At 39.3% G+C, this 22,291-nt stretch overlaps 1 protein-coding gene across 2 annotated transcripts in view; it reads left to right on the forward strand.

Moving 5' to 3' along the window:
* Positions 1 to 22,291, forward strand: part of PCYT1B (phosphate cytidylyltransferase 1B, choline) — a 105,842-nt gene that overhangs the window by 35,928 nt on the left and 47,623 nt on the right. For both annotated transcript variants that reach the window (XM_072615239.1, XM_072615238.1), the window contains exon 3: positions 15,918 to 16,034. In XM_072615239.1, coding sequence (XP_072471340.1) covers positions 15,918 to 16,034 — 117 coding nt within the window. The remainder of the gene's footprint in view (positions 1 to 15,917; positions 16,035 to 22,291) is intronic.

Below are 22,291 nucleotides of genomic sequence, written 5' to 3' on the forward strand. Positions count from 1 at the left end.
AAAGACAAGCAGATGAAAACAGGGAAGGCATTTCATCATCTAAGTTACACTCTTAGCATTTGTAGATGATGCTTCAGGGTCAAAGCACAAAAGAATAATAACGATAAGAGCACATTCTTATATTATTCTCAATAATCAGCATGCAATGTGTAGAACAAAGGGTCAGTATTAACAGTATGTCTTAAAGGTGAACAAATTAGGCATCTGCTGAACAGATACATTCATTCACTCATCACAGTGCTAGGCACTGAGGATGTTTTAAGTGAAAGGACCGTATTCCCTGTAAGACTGTACAATGGAGAGACAAGCTGCTCTCCAAATAGTGTGGCAAAAAGAACACTAGATTTTGGATCATCCAAATCCTCATTCTGCTATTGCCTGTAGGATTTTGGACAAATCATTTAATCTCTCAGTTTCCTCATGTGTAAAATTGTCCCTTTCTGGCTCCTAAATCTGTGATTCTAGAATCAAACAATTAAGTGAACAGTAAGGAAATAAGCTAAAATGGAAAACTATGAAGTAACAATAAAACATGATTGATTGCCAAAGTGAGCGATATAGGCAATAAGTTCTAGAGAAATTTAGAGACTGGAGAGACCCGTGTGGCCTTGGCGTGGTTAGGGAATGTGGGATGTAAATTGACCTTTGAAAGACAAGTAAGATTTGGATAGATGGAGAGAAAAGGGAATTTCCATAAGATGATGGAAATAGTATTAGGAAATTGGAATGGAAAGAATGAATATGGCATGTGTCATGTAGACTAAGGAGACCACCCTAGCTAAAGGTGAGTTCCAATGATTTGAGAACTTCCCCTGGTTAAATAGCAATGGGAAAGAAGTTTGGATAGCCACTGGTTTTGAAACCTTGTTCACCCATGGTTAACTGTAGTAGACAAAGGATGGCATAGATCAAGTATTCCCATGAGATACTGTAAACAAACAAAAAAAGACCCTTACTGAAACTAATGGGATAAATCATTTTTAATCAAATGTCAATGAGGGAATATCTGATTTTTATGAAAGTGTATAAGTAAATTATCAGGAACATCAGAAATAAAAATTTACACTATAGCGCACGCACACACACACACACACACACACACACACACACACACACACAAAACTAACAATTCTCTTGCCAAAAATACTTATAGTCTGATTTGAATGGAAGGGATTAGGCTCCAGTTAAGTTTTAGAGGTTTTAGCAGTTATGCTGCTTTTATTTTGGGGAAGAAACAATGATGAAACGATGAACACATGGAGTTACAACTCCCATATTGCCAACACTGAGCTGGGAAGGTATTCTAGAACTCAGTTGACTCCCTTTCCCAAGTACAAAGTCTGTGGGAGTATAGAATCTAAGATTAGCTGAATCTCACTCAATCAAAAAAAATTACTTTCCTTAAGAAGGTGGAGAGGGTGTATATATATATATATACATATATATATGTGTGTGTGTGTGTGGCATTTAATTAAATATTTTATACGTTGACTTTCAGTGAAATTTGCAACATCCTGAACATGTAATTCTATTTTTGAAATGTCTCTAAATAATGAATTGCAAATCTTAACAATAACCCTAAAGATGTAGCAGACACACAAAAAGGTGAACTCTACCTACAAAAAGATGGAATCAGGTTACAGATTGGTACCTCTCCAAGGGTTCCATTATCTTGATACCTTGAGATAAGGTCTTCAGAACCACTAATTCCAAACCGAGAGGGAGAAGGAAGAGAATGTGTAAGTGACTACAACCTCTCAACTCTCCTGGAGGAGAGCTTTGATTTTGGAACATAGTCAGGGAAAGAAAAGGAAGAACTTCATCCAGAAGCTCTACTTAGAAGAGAAAGGAAAGGAAACGATATCATTACATTTACTTTCTCCCCTCTACTTCTGATCTGGTAAGATTATGCATCTTTTTAAAAGTCTTTGAAGACTGTACAGTGATCCCTGGATGGAGGATTAGGATCCCTCATGTTGAATCTAAAGGGCAGATGCATAAACTGTAGGGGCTTTAGACCAGGTCGGAATAGAGAGGTCGGGGAGATTGAGAAAGAGCTAAGCAGGAAGCTATATGCCAGATCAGAGAAACTAACTCAGAAAAGTTCTGCAGACAGAATTCTGGATATATCAGGTTGAGATTCAGATGGAATAGGAGGAGAGCAGGTTTGATCTGAAAGCAAAGTTTTGGTTTCCAGATTGTCTACCTGGAAAAGATACTGCTTTCCCAGAACACTCCTACACCTGAGAGAAAGTAAAGCCTGCCCTTGGACTTCACCTAGCAAGAAAAGAACCTCAGGACTCTATTAGGGTTTGAGCCAAAGGAGTTAAGCTCTCAGCATAAATAGATCAATGCTTTGAACAGGTTGCAAGATAATGGAATCTCATAAGACTGTGTGCCTTCAGTTCATTTAAACTGTGCATCTTTTATGCTCTGAGACTCCCTCCCTTGATGGCAAAATAGGTATGTGTCATCATATGCCTTTCTATATACTATACTTTGCTGTGTGTCTTGTGATGGTGATGCTGACCTCCCAGAGAAGTCAAGAAAGAAGGGTCTTCCAAGTGAAGACACAGAGATCATAAATCTCAAGAGAAAGGCCCTCTTTTTACCCAGGTGGCATCACCAGAAAGAAACGACATGGATCAAATGAGATAATATTTAAGTGCTTGACACAGTACCTGGCACATAGGAGATTATTAATAAATAGTCTTCTCTTTCTTCTTTCTACCCTTTCTCCCTTTCTTCCTCCCTCCCTCCCTCCCTCTCTCCCTTCCTTCTTTCTTTCCTTCCTACTTTGCTTCCTTCCTCCCTTCTTTCCTTTTTTATTTCCTTCCTTCCCTTTTTCTTTCCTTCCTTTCTTCTTGCTTTCCTACCTTCCTGCCTTCCCTTCTGCCTTTCTCCCTCTCTTCCTGAGTTCAAATCTGGCCTTAGACATTTATTACCTCCAACTCCAGGCAAGTTATAGCCTCTGTTTGCCTCAGTTTCCTCATATATAAAATAAGGATAATAATAGCACCCCCTCTCAGGGTTGTTGTGAAAATAAAAGGAGATGATATTTGTAAATATTTTGGAAACCTTAACATGGAATATAAATGATACCTACTGTCATTATTACTAGACATATACCCCATAAATCAAGGGAAAAAGGAAAGGACCCATATGCACAAAAATATTTATAGCAGCACTTTTTGTTATAAAAAAATTAACCAACAAGTATTTATTAAGTACCTACTATATATCAAGCTACTACTGTGTACTAGGTGTAAGGGATACAAGTACAAAGAATGAGATGATCTCTTCTCTCACTGAGCTTATATTCGAATGGAAAAGACAATACATACAGTAAAAATAAGACATTAGTAAGTACACATTTAGGCAAAGTAGTTGAGTTTGTGATACAAGCTCAACTGGTATAATCTGTATGGACAACGCTAGACTGGGTCCAACCATACCTAACAAGGGGGTATCTTGCTTCCCCAGCTCTGGCTTACTACAAGTAGGGGTCACTGGAGCTACCTAAGCCACAAACCCAGAGTGAAAAAAGAACCCATGAATAGAAGCCCTCCCAAAATTGCAGAATGATGGAAACTCAAGGTAAATTCTGTGGTTGCTGCTGCCCAGTGCCTCCTATCTCTACCACTCTCTCTCTTGAATTCATTCCACCGATGTTTACCCAGGGTTCTTTCACACACACAACAATGACTCGATTTTGTGTCCACCGAACCACTCATGTGCCACTAGTGTTCCTACTTTCCAGCATCTCTAAATAGTGTAATAGAAATTATGGTGTCAATTAGTTTTTGCTCCCCTCAGCTGTTCTATACAGAAGCAAAATGGGTCTAGGGGAGTATGTTGTGCATAGAATGCCCTTCCTGGGCTCGCTCTCATCTCCAACCCTCAAGCATCTCATTGTCCCTGAGAAGCTGACAGACTTGGAGTCTGATGATCTGGTTACAAGTCCTAGTTCTAAAACTAACTTTATGATTCTGGGTAGCTTACTTAACCTGTTTGAGGCTCCATTTACTCATCTGAAAAATGAGGATAATAATACCTATACTGCAGACCTCAGAGAATTGTTGTAAGATAGATAAGTGGAACCTTGGCTAGAGAGATGGACTTGGAATTAGGAAGACCAGAGTTCAAATCTGGGCTCATACTCATACTAGCTGTGGGACCCTGAATAAGCCTTCTCACTTCTCTAAACCTTCATCTGTAAAATGAGGATAATAGTAACACCTGCCTCACAAGGTGGTTCTAAGGATCAAATTAGATGATGCACATGTAGTGCTAATAGCATATTATCTAATTTGACATATATAGTGAGATGCACACATCATCTAATTATGTATATATTATATCATGAGATACACACATATACAGAATTCTTACCTTCTTCTTGGGTGGGGGAGGGGAGGAGGGAGAGAGGAATTCATAACTGAAAATAAAATAAAATTGACTTTTAGAAAAAAGATAATATATGAAGTACTTTGTAAGCCTTAAAATGCTATATAAATGCAAGCTACTATCATTAAAGTACAATTAGAAAGTGTCACATAACTGTAACTACCATTGCTAATGTACATTGTATAACCAGTCCACTTTTTTATTCCATTTGTTAATCGACCTTGGATCATACAATTCAGAATTGAGAGCTTCTCATGTGATATATGCAGAAACTAAGCTCCAGAGAATATTACTAGCATATGTTAAGCTCACACTTACAGTGTTTAGAAAATTCAGATAAAGGTCCTATGATTCTGAATTCCCCTTCTCTTGACTCTCACAGCCCCCACCTATTCAAGCTCTCACCTCTCACCTAGAAGGTAACAGCCTTCCCAATTGGTCTCCCTACTTTGTTTTTCCCTACTGCAATCCAGCCTTCATTCAGCTACTAAAATGATTTTCCTAATTCAGACCAAACCAGAAAAGGTCTGACCCCAGAGTTCCAATGGCTTCTTATTGCATTCAGAATCAAATATAAAGTCCTTTGTCATCTAAAGCTCTTCATAATCTGGTTGTTTGCTACCTTCCTAATCTTCTCATGTTCTACGCCACTCCATGCATTCTACAATCTAGCCCTCACACTTTACTTGTTTTTCTTCTTATAGGGTACTTCAGCTCCCATTTCCATGATTCTGCAGTATCCTTTCCCCATGCCTAGGATGCTGCCCTTTCCTATATCCAACTCTTGGAATTCTTGGTTTTCTTTAAGACTCAGTTTGTGTTACCTGTTACAGGAGGTCTTTCTTGGTCTCTTCCCCTTCCCCAGCAGCCATTCCCTCTAATGTTAGCTTTCCTCTATTCTTTGTGTTTTGAATATGTACATGCATACATACATATATATGCAATCTCATATTTGGATATAAGCTCTGTGAAGACAGAAACTGTTTTGACTTTTTAAAAATGTATTACTGGCATTTAGCATAGGGCTTGGTACATAATAAGAATTTAGTAAATGCTTGTTGATTGATTAACTGATTTGTAAAATTTATATTACATTATTTATAATGGGCTCAAGGTCTAGTCTTTAGTATATGAATGATCTATAACTTTCAGGGCTTGATAGCCATTGTCACTAATAATACTATTGCAGTATTGCATTGTATGGTATAGTATGGTATGGCATGGCATGGCATGGCATGGGTATAGTATGGTATGGTATACCAGATATGCTATTGAATTACTTGGATGATGCCAGTCTTCCCCACTCTTAAAACTGAGAACTGCTGCTTTAGAAGTAAGAGACAGTCATTGTCAGAGCAAGATACAGAACATAAAAATAGAATATCAATTTGCTAAACTTTGCTAATAGACAAACTCAGATACACTAAGGATTTTTTTCATTGCCTAATGTATAATTTAGTAGTTTGTTTCCAAAAATGTTTAATGATACCCTAAAAAAAATCAGCATCATGTCTATCCCCCTCCCATGTCCCCCAGTCATCTCCATGTCTCAGATGTTCAGAATTCCTCTACCAACAGCTATTTCATCCAAAGTCCTAACTTCCTTCCTCTTAATCCAGAAAGATGGAATATACTCGAAAATGTGCGAGCAGATGTGAAACTTTTTATGTTTCCTTGTTGTATCAATTGTCAGTAAAAAAAAAATCATTACGTACTTACTGAAAAAAAAGTCATTGAGGAAAACAAGAAACAAAATTAACTTTTGGATGGGTTTGGTTATTATCAGGAACTGGATCAGAAATATCACTGTCAAAAATAGCTAGTAAAAATCCTCCTAGGCAAATCCCACAAAAGGGGACCTACACTTAACACTGAAAGTGCCTGTAGAGATTACAGACGTAGCTCCTTATCAGCAAAGGGGCTGATTGCAAGTATCATTTTTTTGTACATGGAAGGAGGGCCTGAAGGATCATGGGAGGTTTGTTCTGGATGGAGAGAAGGATGTAGGGTGAATGTGCACCAATGGTGAGTCTGTGTTACTACCCTGAAATGAATATTATCATGAGCCATAGGAACCTTGTCTGACTTATCAGTCCACTTAATGAGTAATCTACTTCCATAGACCTTGCTGTGTACTGGGGTGTACCTATTTGCTGCTCTGTGGAACAATAAACTTCAGTTTATTTCTTCTCTCCTCTGTCTTACCTGCCTTGTATCCACCAGATGAACTCTCATTCAAACTCTTGGGTGTTTCCTGCCCCTGTAGACCTTGTTTATTAATGTCTGTCTTTTTATAAGGTTAAGGATAAGGATAAGATGATTTTTGTTGCATTCTGTGCAAATTTTTGCTACAAAGGAGTGGACTAAAGAAGGAAAGAAAAGTCAGAATTGACATAGACTTACCTGTGAACCCATATTAGGCTCCCTGACTGACTGCCCAAAGGAGAACCTCCCAGGTCCCACCATGGCCCAAGAAGACTATTCTGTTGTTACACACCGGCATTTAATTCAGACCCCCGATTTCCCAATCTATACAAAATCTATGCAAATCTATACAAATACAATCATCATGGTTCTAGGGAGAATAAGTTTTTAAAAAAAGACAAAGTTGTTGACTTTAGGTAGGTTAAAATCTAATAGGGGGGAATTCTGGTCAAAACGGCGATGTAAAACGGAACAGAACAGCCAAATTCTCACATGCATACTCCAGAAAAAGATAAAAGAGTTCCAGGCTGAATAATGATTGAGAAATAGAGAAACTGTAATGACAACATTCTTCTCGTCTAGAAAGGAAAGAGGCAATACACCAAAATCTATGGGTACCAAGTAGGGGATGTCCAGGCAGAGGAGGGATGGTATGGCAGGCACAGCCCTGGAAGGCCTCCAAATTCTCATGGCCTCAGAGTACTCTAGCCTAGAGGCTTCAGAGTAGTCAAGTAGACATGGCCAGAAAGCTAGGGGCCTCCAACAGTTAGGCCCCACATATCACAAATCAGGATGGAGAAGACAAAATGGGAAGTTCTCCTTGGGAGAAGGAATAATCAGCCTGGATGCCCTAGGCCATTCAATCTATGAAAGTTTGCGACCCCAGAACTGAACCAGCCCTGATGGCCTTGAAGAACTCAGTAAATGCTGGTCCACAGGTGTACTATCTTTGCTACAAAATCTGTGTCTCTAAAGTACGAGAACTGAGGATGACCTGGTGTCCTGGGTTGGCCTTGAGTCTGTCTAGTCCCCTACTAGTTTAGGTTTGATACTAGAGCAGAATAAGGCACCAGTGAGTCATTCAAGATTTAGTAAAAAGGGATTTACTTAGGCAAAGATGAGTGATATTTAGCAAGGATTGGCAGTGAGTATGCCTCAAGTAGATTCATTTGAGTGAAGCTCCCTTGCGTGACTTCCCCATTTTTTAAAAATTTTCCAAATTTACTTATTTATTTGTTTTCAATTTTCAACAATCACTTCCTTAAGTTTTAAATTTTCTCCCCCTTCTCCCTCCTCTCTCCCCAAGATGGCATGCAATCTTATACGGGCTCTACACATACATTCTAATTAAACACATTTTCACATCAGTCATGTTACACAGAAGAATTAAAACGAATGGGAGAAACCATGAGAAAAACTAAACAAAACCAAACATAACAAAAGAGAAGATAGTCTGCTTCATTGTGCTCTGACTCCATGGTTATTTCTCTGGAGGTGGATGGCATTTTACACCAAGAGTCCTTTGGGAGTGTTTTAGGTCCTTGCATTGCTGTGAAGGGCTAAGTCAGTCAAAACCAGTCCTCGCACACTGTGGCTGTTACTGTGTATAATGTTCTCCTGGTTCTGCTCCTTTCACTCAGCATCAGTTCATATAAGTCCTTCCAGGCCTCTCTGAAGTCTTCCTGTTCATCATTTCTTATAGCACAATAGTATTCCATTACATTCATAAACCACAGTTTGTTCAACCATTCCCCCATGGATGGGCATTCCCTCGACTTCCAGTTCTTGGCCACCACAAAGAGAGCTGCTATAAATATTTTTGTACATGTTACCCATTGGTTTTTCATGAGCCAAAAGTGAGAGCATGGCTGGATTTCCTTGTGGCCATCTTATACTTAGGTGGTAAGAGAGAAATATGAGCCTAAGCCTAGAGGAGGATAACAATGTTGTTGTTCAATCATTTTCAGTCATGTCTAATGCTTTGTGACCCCATCTGGGGTTTTCTTGGCAAAGACACTGGAGTGGTCTGCCATTTACTTCTCCAGCTCATTTTACAGTTGAGGAAACTGAGGCAAATAGGATTAATTGACTTGCCCAGGGACACACGGCTAGGAAGTACCTGAGGCCAGATTTGAACTCAGGAAAATGAATCTTTCTGACTCCAGACCTGGCACTCTACCCACTATACCCTCTAGCTGCCCTGTGGTTTTCCTTTAAGGAAAAACTGGAATAACTTATATGAATGGGGTGGGGAAGTATAGTTAGGATAGTGTTCTGGCCACACCTAAACATAAATAGACTGCATTATATTATCAACAATCACTTTCCTGTAAGAAATGGCATTAAAAAATCACATGGGAAATGTATGACTAGAAAAAGAGGTAGCTCTCACATAGAGAGAGCTCTTGACTCCTGAATCCTACCCTGCTACCCAAGAAACGTTAAAAGGCCTAGATGAAGACCAATATCATACTGAGCAAATCTTCTTTGGAGCATTTCTAGGATAGGAACAAGAATCGCTCAGGGTGAAATGGTGTTGATGGACTGTGGAGTGACCTGTTGGAAGGAGTACCTCCATTAATGAAATAACAGATCCATTGGCATATAAGTAGAGGAGGCAAGAGGGATAAATGAAATCATCTGAGTGTTGGATCTGGTGCCAAAGGGTCTAGGTATGGATCTCTCCTCTGCCACTTGACGGTGAAGAACTCAATTGACCTAGGGTGGTATCAATATTATTATCACTAACATAAGACCACATCTGAATGAATCTATGCAGGTCATCTAAGGACCTTTCCAGTTTCAAAATCCTATGATAGACTACAATATTGTAGAATAGGTAGTCAAGAAAAACTGTCAGAAAGGAGATGGGAAAAGTAGGAGAAAGGAAGGGAAGGGGGTAGAGAGAAAGTATAGCATCAGAAATGTTATCACTTGTAGATTCACCAAATTATTCATTCTTCTTAGTTAGCAACTCTCAGTCGTATTCTTCATTCATAAAAGGAATCTTTAATGAAATCTTACAAATGTCTAGATCTGTGACAATCCTCATGTAATATTCCCACTGGGTTATTCCTCAAAATTACACTCACACATTTGAATTGGGTCACCAGAAGGTAACTGCTACCTGGAGTTCTAGAATTAAACTTGTGGATGGCTTCTCCTCTTACTGTAGTTCACAAGTCCCCACTGTGTATATTTGATCAACAATCAACCAGTATGCTAAATAAAGGTTTTTAGCAAAAGCATTTACCAAGACGGTATAGTAATTACTGTTGAAATTCATCCCTCCCTCCCAAAAAATACTGCACATTGACCCACAAACACACACAAAATTCTTTGAAACAGTGGATTCAAACTTAAAGTACAGTAGAAATGAGGCACACATGCTACATATACTACAAAAAGGTAACACACATACCTGTACTACCTGGTTTGGAAGTACTTTTTCTTTTACCAGAGTTCTCTTATAGTTCCCCTATGTTGCACTGTCTTTGATGGGTGGGTCCCTCATCTCGTCTCTTTTCTTAAATTCAAAGCCACTATTCTCCGCTGAGAGAAAGCATGTTTTTTTCCCAGCTGTACCTTTCTCCCAGCTGGGTACACGGTCCCCTGCTGGTCCAGTAATTCAATGATATGACTGATGTTAGAACATCTTTCCCTCTCTCTGATAAAAGTAAAAGAATCCTCCACAAAGTGTTTCCAAGCTGGCAAAACTATTTAAACCACCCAGGAGTGAAGCTCGCTTGTTTGCTCAGCCAATGGTGCTTGGGTAGATTCTTGATCAAATTAAAGAAGCTTGTACCTCATAAAAGGAATACAGGGTATAGACCAGGGGAGGGGAACCTGCAGCCATGAGGCCACATGTGGCCCTCCAGGTCCTCAAGGGCTGCTCTTTGACTGAACCCAAACTTCACAGAACAAATCCCCTTAGTAAAAGGATTTGTTCTGTAAAACTAAAAGGCTGCACCCAAGGACCTAGACGGTCACATGTGGCCTCCAGGCCGCAGGTTCCCCACCCCTGGTGTAGACACATCTTGTTTATACATTAAAACTTCATCGTGGATGACTACACTCTTTTTTAAATTTTATTTTCTAATTCTTAACTAAAGCACCTAAAAAGAGCTTTTCTACATAAATAGCAGAAAACAAAAAGAGGATTCTACATGTAACCCTGAATCTCTATTTCATTCTGCTTGTATATATATATATACATATATACATACATATATGTATACATACATATATATGCGTGTGTGTATAAATAATAAATTTTCCATGTTACTTTCAAAACAGTCCTGCTTATCTTTGCTTCCTTCTGAATTTCCTTTCATTCTCATTTGTGCATTTAAACAAAGGTCCTCTTTTTGGGGGTATCTTTATCACATCCCCCTAAATTAAAAGAGAAAAAGGAAAAAGAGCTCATATCAAAAACATAATCAAGGAAAATGAATCCACACAGTGTTCACATTTCTCTGCATTTTGTGTTCACTTCCCTGCCAGGAGGTTAGTAACATGCTTCATCACGGGCCCTCCAGACCCGTGGCTGGTTCTTGCTTGGATCAGACCTTGTCTTTCAAAGCTGTTTTCCTCTCCACTCTCATGCTAAGATTCTTTTCTGTCATCTCTTTTGTCATTTCTTATGGTGCAATTATATCCCATTGCAGTATTTATTATTGGGTCTGCAGCCAGGAAAACCTGAGTTCAATCCAGTCTCAGATTCTTGCCAGCTGTGTGATCTTGGGCAAGTGACTTCACCTCTGTTTTCTCGACTGTAAAATGGGGATAATAATACCACATACCTTCCAGAGATGTGAGAAACGAACAAGGTAATTTTTACACAGTGCTGCCTGGCAAATTGTATGTGCTATATAGACGTTTACTATTACTTGTTTAACCACCCGCCAGTTGTCAGTCCTCTTATACTTTCTTTCCCGCCCTCAACATTTTAATCCTCCCTTCAGGATGGGAAAATTTGTTTTACTTGCTGCTATTTTCTCTCTGGTATTCTCCTCCCTCAGTCCCAGCCCCACTTTTCTCCTTGTTGAGCTTAATGTATTTCTACCTTGACTTATGTACTTATATTCAACTCTCTCTTCCCTATTTCAGATAAGAGTGTGATTGATCTGATGCCCATATAGGTTACCTCATGTACTTTAATTATGAAAAATAGCAAATTATACTCGTCTCTTTTCCTTTCTACACTAGTTTATCTTTCCTTTTACCCTCAGAATAGAATTTGTCTACCTTTGAGACCCCTATATTATTTAACTCCTTCAATATATTTTGAAGAAAGTGATGTTCTGGAGGGACACTTGCTTCTTCTTTCCCCATTAGAATGTTAGTACTGCATCACTATAGAGCTTCTTAAATTTACCTTTCTTGGTTTCTCTTGATCTTTGTGTTCGTATTTTAAAGTTCAGCTCTGATCTTTTCACCAGAAATATTTAAAACTCTTCTATGCCCTTACAATCCACTCTTTTCCTCCTATAAGATCATGCTCAGTTTTTTCAGAGTAAGCTACTCTTGGTTGCAAGTCTCTGTATTTTGTTCTTTTGAACACTGCATTCCAAGGTCTCCTTTGGTTTTAAGTAGAAGCTGTCAAGATCTTGTGTAATCCTTACTGCAGTTGTTGGTATTTGAATTGATGCTTTCTAGATGCTTGCAGTATTTTTTCCTGACATATAAGCTCTGGAGCTTGATTATGACATTACTAGGATGATTCCTTCTGGGGTTCCTTTCATGACATGATTGGTGGATTCTATCTTCACTTTGCCTCCTTGTTCTAATAGATCTAGGCAGAGGTGATTTATGATTTCTTGAAATAGGGTCCAGACTTTTTTTCTTCATTTTCACGGACTCCAGGGTTTCTTAAATGATCTCTCCTAGACAAGTTTCTCCTCTCAGCTACTTATTATTCTTCTAGTTCTTTCCATAAAAACTTTTATCTTTTATCCTTTGCTTCTTTCCTCCAGGTATTTGTATAATCCCTATGGACAATTCCTTTTTTTCTTTTTCTTCTCTATTTGCAGTTATTATAGAGTTAGATCTGCAATACTTTGAATATTAGGTAGTATTTTCTTTGATCTACTCATCTCTTCAGCTTTAGTTCCTGAATTTGGGTTCTGTGTCTGGGTGAAGCCTCAACTCCTAATATGATTGTGGGTGTTGTGTGGGGTGCTTGGTCTCACCTTCTGTTCCCTAAATTCTTGTGCTGACTTCTACCTCCTGAGGTTAGGTTCCTTTTGAATCTTTGGTATTAAAATGTTAAATATTCAGAACCCTCTCTGGCATCTTAGCATAGACCTTCTGGATCTCAGATCCCTTGTAGCTAGACTGTTCTAGTTTAGGTACAAGGCTGTCTGCATCGTGCTAGTCACTGCTACTAGACAGGATCTCTAATGTCCTCACCAGTAGGCTTCCTGGGGAAGCCTAAAGATGTAGCTCTTGCCACCTCTGAACTCAAAGCCTAGAAGGCTACATGTGCCCAATCTCTGGTTGGACTTGTACTGGCTTTGTACAAGGGATCCCTTTTCTCTTTGCCTCATTCTGTAGACAATGTCACTTACTGCAGTTTCTCATTGGATCTTTTGATCATTATTCTTTGTTGTGAACTTCAGGGTTTTGCTAGAATAGATATATGGGAGTTGGTGGCCTGCCTCCTGTTTAGGGAATCATCTTAGCAAGATGAAGTGGGGAAGGAAATTCCCTCCCTTACACTTTTATAGAATGTAAATATTTTAATGCACATATTTCGTTAGCATTTGCACAATGTTCTCTCTTTTGCCTAGTTATATTCTTAGATTCCAGGATGTTAATGAAGCCAAGATCTGCTATGCAGTTTTGTACTGTACCCAACACAGTACCTTGTACCAATAAACATATACTGATTGTTATTTATACAACATCCAATGAACTAGAAAGCTGAAATAAGCTGAATTCCTTCCCTCTTCACAATTTAGGACTGTTGATCCTTAAATACAGCAGGATCCTGAAATGTCCCTGGAATCAAAGAAATATTAAATTGTGATCGATATTATTTTGGAATCAAGTATATTTTATTATATACCAACTATTTAAAAACTAGTCATTCACGTTGGGTGTACCTGGTAATTCCAAATTAACTGGAATATAATTAACTAGAAAACTCCTATCCTTAATGACTGTGGATGTACAAGATTTTGCTGCAAATGATTTTTTTTTTACAATGCCAGTTTGAGGGTGGAAAGAAGGTTATGTATCCTATTAGGTTTCTTTTCTCATTGTTTATAAACTAGTAGACTACCAGGTTTGAGAAACTCTGGTTGGTGTTGAGAATGATGATTGTCAATCCTGGTTATATGGTGCATTGAGGACTTCTTATTTATCTAAAAGGACATTATAGAATTCTCAAAATATTTTCATTCACTTTGACATAAATATGAACATATCCCATGATATTTTAATTTTAGCATATAAAATCAAATCAATAGTGAGAGGTTGTTATCATTCAAAAGAGATCAACAGATTTCCTGTTTCAAGTTAAGACATGGCTTTACAATATATCCCTATAGACATTGTTCTACCATTTTCCATTCCCTGCTTCTTGAATTAATTTATCTCAATGACCTTCAATCAATAGTAAAAACTTGAAATTCTGACTAATTTTCATCTCCTTTCCTCCGAGATGTGTGTGTGTGTGTGTGTGTGTGTGTGTGTTATAGTGAGTAGTCTTTAATCAAAGTCACGAATAAGACTATTGGAATCAAGGGTGCTTTGCTATATTGCAAAGTAATCTCTATTTCAAAGACTAATTTAGGAGTACAGGAAAATCATGTGAAGCTAATATGTGTTTCTTCAAAATAGTGTTTAATCTGCAGTAGCTACTATTCCCCAGCTGACTTGATCCTCTATGATTCGCCCTTAAAAGATATTGAACAGTGTGAATCTAGGTAATTCATCATAATTTCCTCCCCTGATCCCTTGTGTTTTAAATTAATTAGATTGTATTGCATCTGGAAAGAATTATATGGTCTACAGTCATCACTTCATTAACTTGGGGTTGGCATTGGTTTTTTTTTGAGAACACTGTTCTGTCATCTGGCCACCTTCCTTCCTGTCCCTGGGAGAAGAAAGTTTCCAGTTGATCTACTGAGGAGTGGCTTGTTTTTGTTCAGGTACAAATCAAGGATAGAACCAGCAGCTGACAGGAGGAGCCCATGAAAAGTGAGACCAGTGAGCACTGGACAAAAGGACTTGGACCTTAGAAACTACTTCTGTTTATCAACTGTCTCCTTCTATCACTTCAACTCCAACCTTGCCCTTTTCCTTCTTCTGGCCTCAATTCTGAGTTGAAAAAGATTATCTGCAACTATGGAAAATAAGCAAAACAAGGATAGAAACTTCTTTGATGTAAGCTCATAGAGCTAAAGTTGGAAGGGATATCCTTGACCCCAGAGCCAGTAATCTTTCCCCTGTCCCACATGGTCTCTCTCATGTTTACTAAAAATGTGTGATCTCATTTTGCTCTCTCCTGTGCTGTTTCTAACACAACCTTAACGTTAAGTTTTTATACAAAGCTTAAATACTGATATTTAGATTGGAAAGCTCAGTGAAGATAGAATCATATCTTGTTCAAGTAAATCTTTTATTGCTGTTCAGTCGTTTCATTGGTGTCCAGTTCTCCATGACTCCATCTGGCATTTTCTTGGCAAAGATACTAGAGTGGTTTGACATTTCCTTTTCCAGTTCATTTTATAGGATTGAATGACTGGCCCAGGACACAGTTAGTAAGTATCTGAGGCCAGATTTGAACTCATGAAGATGAGTCCTCCTGATTCCAGGTCCAGGACTCTAAAATCTTTACCTAGGCATAAAACTATGCATGTGGGAGCACATCCATTAAAGGGGGGTGCCCAGGCCAGTTGTTTCCTCGTCAAGATCGTTTCAGCCCTGGAACTCACACTTCATCAGTATCCTCTGGAGGAAATTGGTGGAGAAGTCCTCCCAGAACCTCTATTTCAGGAGGGTGCTGAGTCCAGCATCTCTTCACCTCTCTCCTGGCTACGCTCTTCTGGACATCTCCATCCTCAGGCCCCTGAGCAGGGTACCTTCCCTTCCCCTTCCCACTTTCAGTTTCATTTTGGGAATTATCTTCTCCCACTAGAGTGTGAGCTCCTTAAAGAGCAGGGACTATTTCTTTTTCTTACCTATATTTCCTGCAGCGCTAAGCATAGTGCCTGGCACATAGGTACTTAAGGAATATTTATTGACTCATAAATGTTATTATCCCCCTTTCTGATTGCTGTGTTTCTTTTTGTCCACAGTTGACAGACCTGTTAGAGTGTATGCAGACGGAATATTCGATCTCTTCCATTCTGGCCATGCCAGAGCACTTATGCAAGCTAAAACGTTGTTTCCCAACAGCTACTTGCTGGTAGGAGGTAAGACCTGAACTTTTGCTTCATTCCCTTATCTAGTTCCTAAGTGGATCTCCTGCCTGCCACCAAAATAAAATAACATAAAATAAAACATTATTGCATTTCCAATTCAAACTGCATGGTGATGGCAACAATTTCAAACTTGGCTGTGTTTTTCCATCCAATCTATGAAAAGAAAATTCATTAAAAAAAATAATCAGGTAGTGGCAGCTAGGTGGTGCAGTGGATAGAACACTGGAGGAACTGAGTTCAAATCCAGCCACAGACATTTATAACTGTGTGACCCTGGGCAAGTCACTTAACCCCAACTGCTTCCCAAAAGTATTATACAGTAACAGAGAGAGCATGGAGGTAGATATTACCTATTGTCAGTGCCCTGGAATAAGACTAATACAAGGATAACTGTTTTCCACGGTGCCTTTCTCCATGAAATTCAATCAGTTAGCAAACATCTTCTTGTGTTTCTGAGAGGATTTAGTGCAAAGTAATTAATTCCCATTTTTTACCTATTTTTCACCAAGAAGACCCAGAATGACTGTGGGCAAGTATGGGCTCTGTCTTTTACACACATTTAATATAGTGCTATGTGTGTAGAGTGGGAATTTCATAAAAGCTTGAATTCAATAGAATATTTATGCAAACTATATCAGAGAAAGAGATTTAGATATTGTATGTGGGGCCAGTCTGAAAAAACAAACATGCGGGAGGGCGAGAAAGAGCCTCTAATACTAAATCCCAATGTATTTTCTTCAAAGGACATCTGTTCTTAATTTGAAACTAATGCTCTTAACAAGAACTTATCTCTGCTCTCAATTCAACAAGGATGTATTCATCACCTATTATATGCTAGGCACTGAGGTTACAGACAAAAATGAAACAGTCCCTGCTCCCTGGAAGCTTACTCTCTCCTTAAGAAGAATAATATGTACACGAATAAGTAAATACAGATTATATACCAGGTAATTTGGGGGAAGGGGTAGGAGATGGGGCAATCACCCAGGGATTTAGGAAGAGTTCTGGATCTGAGCTTTGTCTGGAGTTGCAGATTACAAGAGACAGAAGTGAGGAAGGCAAACAGTCCAAGCCTCTGGGCCAGCTCAGACAAAGGTATAGAGGCTGGTGGGCAGCCAACAGACCAGTTGCACTGGAACAAACATAGGAGACGAGGTCAAATGAAATGCCTAGTAGAGTGGAGGAAGGAGGTGGTGATAGAGACCTAGGCAGACTATACTGTCAACCACCCAAGGATACAGCAGGCCTATTCAGCATGTTCATCCATCTTGGTCTCTCTCCCTTTGTGTAATTGTTGTTGACGTTGTTCAGTTGTGTCTGACTTTTCATGACCCCATTTGGGATTTTCTTTGCAGAGATACTGGAATGGTTTGCCATTTCCTTCTCCAGTTTATTTATATAGATGAGGAAACTGAGACAAACAGGGTTGTTAAGTGACTTGCCCAGGGTCACACAGCTAGTAAGCTTCTGAGGCCAGATGAGTCTTCCTGACTCCAGACCCAGTACTCTATCCATTAGGGGCAGCTAGGTGGTGCAGTGGATAAAGCACCAGTGCAGGAGTCAGGAGGACCTGAGTTCAAATCTTACCTCAGACACTTGACACTCACTAGCTGTGTGACCTTGGGCAAGTCACTTAACCCCAATTGCCTCATCCTGAGTCATCTCTAGTCATCCTGATGAATATCTGGTCACCAGATTCAGATGGCTCTGGAGAAGTGAGGCTGGTGACCTGCACAGCCCTCCCTCACTCAAAGCAAAGTCAAGTGCAAGTCATGTCATCATTTCTCTGATGGCATGGTCTTCTTCAGCAACGAAGGATGAACACACGCTCTGTCCACTGCACCACCTAGCTGCATCTGTAGAGAGGTGGCTTTTCCTTTTCAAACATCTTCCTTCCTCCTCCCTTCCATAGCATGTCTTGTCTGTTTTTTAAAGACCAGGCAAAAAGTATAGCAAAAGTCAAAGGGCTTTCCTTCTCTTGCCGCCCTTATTCTTGCAATATCTCTTGAGATATCTGAATCCCAGATTCATTGCCAGGCTCTGTTCAAAGTCATTTATCCATTTTGTTGAACTTTTCAAAAGTAGCTCCTGAATCCCTAGATTCAGTCCAAACCAGACCTTTATTTCTCTACAATAAAGATCACTCTCTTTTCTCTCTCTTTGTGAGGCTTTTCTAGTATACATCCACATCTGAGCCCTTTTGTTGATCACAGCTTTTTCATATTTATATACTTAAGAAACTAAGTAAACATTTTTAAAAAAGGTAAATACCTCCCAATCTTGGAGGGAAGATAATGGTGATGGTTGTGGGGATATAAAATAATTAAGTGACCCACCTTACAATTGAGCCCTATTTGGTGAGGGAGAGGGGAAGGTAATGGAAAATCCAATCCTTTTTTCCCCAGCACACTGTATTGAGCAGCATAGGATTTCTCCTGAACTTTGCTTATACTTGCTGCATCCTTACTGCCCTGGCTCAGGACTCCACAGCCATCCATAACCTCCCCTCTGCTCTCCTTCCTTCTCCTTTCTTTTGCTTCCCCATTCCTTGTGTACTTGGCACATCTACCTTGCCTCACCACTAGTCCACTTCCTTAAGACCAGGGTCAGCAGCTCTGCCTCATTTGCATTCAGGTCCAATCTGAAAACTCCTTGGAGAACCATGGAACAGGGACTATATGCCCACAGCCAGTCCTACCCCCATCTCTCCTTGCTCCTCATCCAAATCTTTCAATGAAACTTCAAAAGGTGGGTTATAATCAGTTGAAGCCAAATTGTGAAGGGCTTTGAATGCCAACTAAAAGCACTAAAGCTTTTGAAACAGGGATCAGGAGAATCACAATGCCAGTCTGTTGTTCTGGGGAATAGTGAAATCCCATCAGCACTTTGCTTTGGAAGCAAGTACTCACTGAAGACAAGTTGAGCATTAAAAAGATTTACTAATCAATTAGAAACATAATACCTTAGAGAGACATAAAATTGTTAAATCACTAAGGCATAGCAATATTCTTCAGCCTTACTCTGTCTGATCCCCGACCTTGCCTCTGGAGTCTTAGTGTCCTCCTGCAGGGCCCAAAAGCCTCTCCTTTTTAACTTTGCCTGGGTCCCTCTCTGAATGGTAGGAATGACTGGTCATATTCAGCTACTGCTGCCTGTGGAAATACTGTAACCAGGTCCTCCAGGGAGTGATAGGACAGTGAAGAACATATTTGAATAAGAACCAACATAGTAAATAGATAGATGGCTGTCCTACTCTGAGTAAGCACCAAGAAGTACAAGAGAAAAAGACAAAAAAACACAGAACTTTCTTCTTTCAAGTGGGGCCGATGGTGTCACAGTAAACTTGGGTCATTATTAACCCTTGGTGGTTTCCATGGCTTGCTTCCTGGAATCAGTAGGAGTCTAGAAGTAGAAAAAACTTTATTTATTATGAGCTCCAGTTTTGCAGAGAGGAGTAACTTCTTTATGTTTAAAATATAATATGATGAGAAGAGGAAAAGATCATAATTTAATGCATACTTCTGAAGAGAAAGGATGAGTGGGGAGGTTGCTTGAGAGTTGAAGGCACGTTTACCCCATTCACACAGAAGGTAAGGAAACCAAACAGAAAGGGAGTCTTGAAAAAAAGAACTGTGTTCAGTGTTTCCCAACCAAACTATACTGTGGACCCATGAAATATTTAAATGACCCATGGCACATTATTATACTGTCCCCAACCTTAGTACAAGGGCTCTGAAGCTCTGTGTGAGAAGAATACAGGGAAAAGGAAGAGAAAATTCATAAAGTTTATAGATTCTAGGAAATAGTAAGAGTTCTGATGGTTTGTAGAAATTTGTGGGAGCAACGCAAAGTATGAACTTTCAGTGGAACATGCACCTGTCAATCATATGTCATCCATCACAAAGAGAATAGACCCATAAAACATCACTGAGCCGATGCTACACACAGAGGCTCTCACCCTCTTCCAGTCTCCCAGTCCAGCACTCCTTCCATTGATGAACCCTCAAAGTACAGCTGATCCTGTGTTCTGAATTCTGCATATGACTAGACTATCTTTATATCAATCCTCTTCCTACTCTCTGGCCAACCCCTAAATGGTCCATCAGCTTTCCCTTTTCTTAGCTGATTCCCAAATAAGTGGGAATGCGTGATTTCAGATAATTGTCCCTGTAAACTCACACTAGCTTGGTAGAATCTTCTAGAACTTGTGCTCTGCTAGCATGGTCTTTATGAGCCCAGATCCCACCTCCATGCCAAAATAAGTTTTGAGGAGAAGATTTCAGTGGAAGATAAACATATATATATGTACATTCATATACATATATATATGTGTGGATATACACACACACACACACATATACCTGTGGGGGAGGGTTGGGAAGGCTTCTATAACACGTGTTACATGTCTATACATATACAGAGAGAGATGGAGAGAGAGAGAGAGAGAGAGAGAGAGAGAGAGAGAGAGAGAGAGAGAGAGAAAGACATAGACAGAAACGTCATGACATAGTATACATTGTGCTGAGCTTAAAGACCTGAGTTGAAATCTTGCCTCTCTAACTCTTACTAGCTGAGTGACTCCTCACCTCTATGTCTTAAATGACCCTCTCTGATTTATCTATTCAGTCATAGAAAGGCTGCATTTTCATGGGTGGATGAAGTTATCACACTGGGAGTTCCTTATACTGACAGAATCATTGATCTTTCACCAATGTATATGTAACTTGTGGCCTAGATCTCTGAGCTCTAGATTTATACAGATTTTATTTTGGGAGGACCTATAAAATCTAAAAAGAAGATCAGAGTTCAAATCCTACACCTCGTGCTTAATGCCAGAGTCTCTATGGGTGAGTCATTTAACTTTTCAGGTCCTTGATTGCCTCATCTGTAAAATGAGAAATTGTACTGATAAATATTAGTTGAATAAATGACCAAACTAGGTAGTAGTTTCTGAGATCTCTTTCAACTCTTAAACTAAAATCTCAGAATATAGTTTGTATTTAGGCTTTGATGGATGAGATCCTCCCAGATTCTGCATAAACAAAGGAATGGTCTATATATTACATGTAGTATTATTAAGTGCCTACTATGTGCAAGGGACTGGGCTAAGTACTGATGATACAAAGAAAGGCAAAAGACAGTCCTTACTCTCAGGGAGCTTACAATTTAATAAGGGAAGATAATATAGGAAAGGAGGAAGAAAAAGGGAAGGTGAGAAGGTGCTTGTCGAGGCGGGATGAGGGAGGAGTTCAGAGGAATGCACTGAGGCAGGGTAAGAAGTGAAGAATGACTTTATTTTATTCCACAGGTAATGCAGAAGATGCAAACCTCTCTCACAGCAGCCCATCAACAATGCTAGGAAAACAAAACCAAATTTTTGAAAAGCCAACATATAAAGAAGCCGCATTTTTATTGAAGAAAATATTCACAGTCTAAAGGAACGTTCTCTTTTGTTTCTTGTTTCTCAGCCACATTTTCAAGCATTTGACATTTTATGTCTTTGAAAATGCCAAAAATCAGAATTTGCCATTTTACCTACTATCTATGTTTTCATTTGAATCGTCAACTATCAAAGGATGCGTTAACTTAATGTAGGGGCTCTTATTAAATTCCTAATAAGAATTCTCTACTCCTTCAACATAGTGCAGTAAAAAGAATGCCACGCTAGATTTGGAGTCAGCAGTGTTTGCTGTTACTGTTCAAACATTTCCGTCATGCCTGACTCTTCGTGACCCCATTTAGGATTTTCTTGACAAAGATACTAGAGTGATTTCCCATTTCCTTTTCGTTTTACATCTGGCTCATTTTCCAGATGAGAAAACTGAGGCAAACAGGGTTAAGTGACTTGCCCACACAGCTAGTAAGTGTCTGAGGCAAGATCTGAACTCAGGTCTTTCTGGCTTTAGGCCTGGCCCTCTATCCAGAAATCAGTAGTGACATGGGTATAAATTTCCTTTCCAATGCTATGACTATACACAAGTTGTTTACTCTCTCTGAACTTTAATTTCCTCATCTGTAAAACGGGAATGGGCAACCTTGCAGGGTTACGGTGAAGATCAAATGAGATAATGCATGTAAAGTGTTTTGCAAACACATGCTGTGTGTCATCTGCTATTATCTTCTAAAACAGATGTTGTTAGTCAAGTTGCAATTATCTTCATAATCATCTCTGCTTATGCTCATTATTGTCAGCATGCGAAGTTGATGACTAACTGTCCCATAAAATTATATTTCTTGTTCTCTCTGAG

This window comes from Notamacropus eugenii, chromosome 5 (genome assembly GCF_028372415.1).
Source record: "Notamacropus eugenii isolate mMacEug1 chromosome 5, mMacEug1.pri_v2, whole genome shotgun sequence".
In the NCBI taxonomy this organism is placed as follows: Eukaryota; Metazoa; Chordata; class Mammalia; order Diprotodontia; family Macropodidae; genus Notamacropus; species Notamacropus eugenii.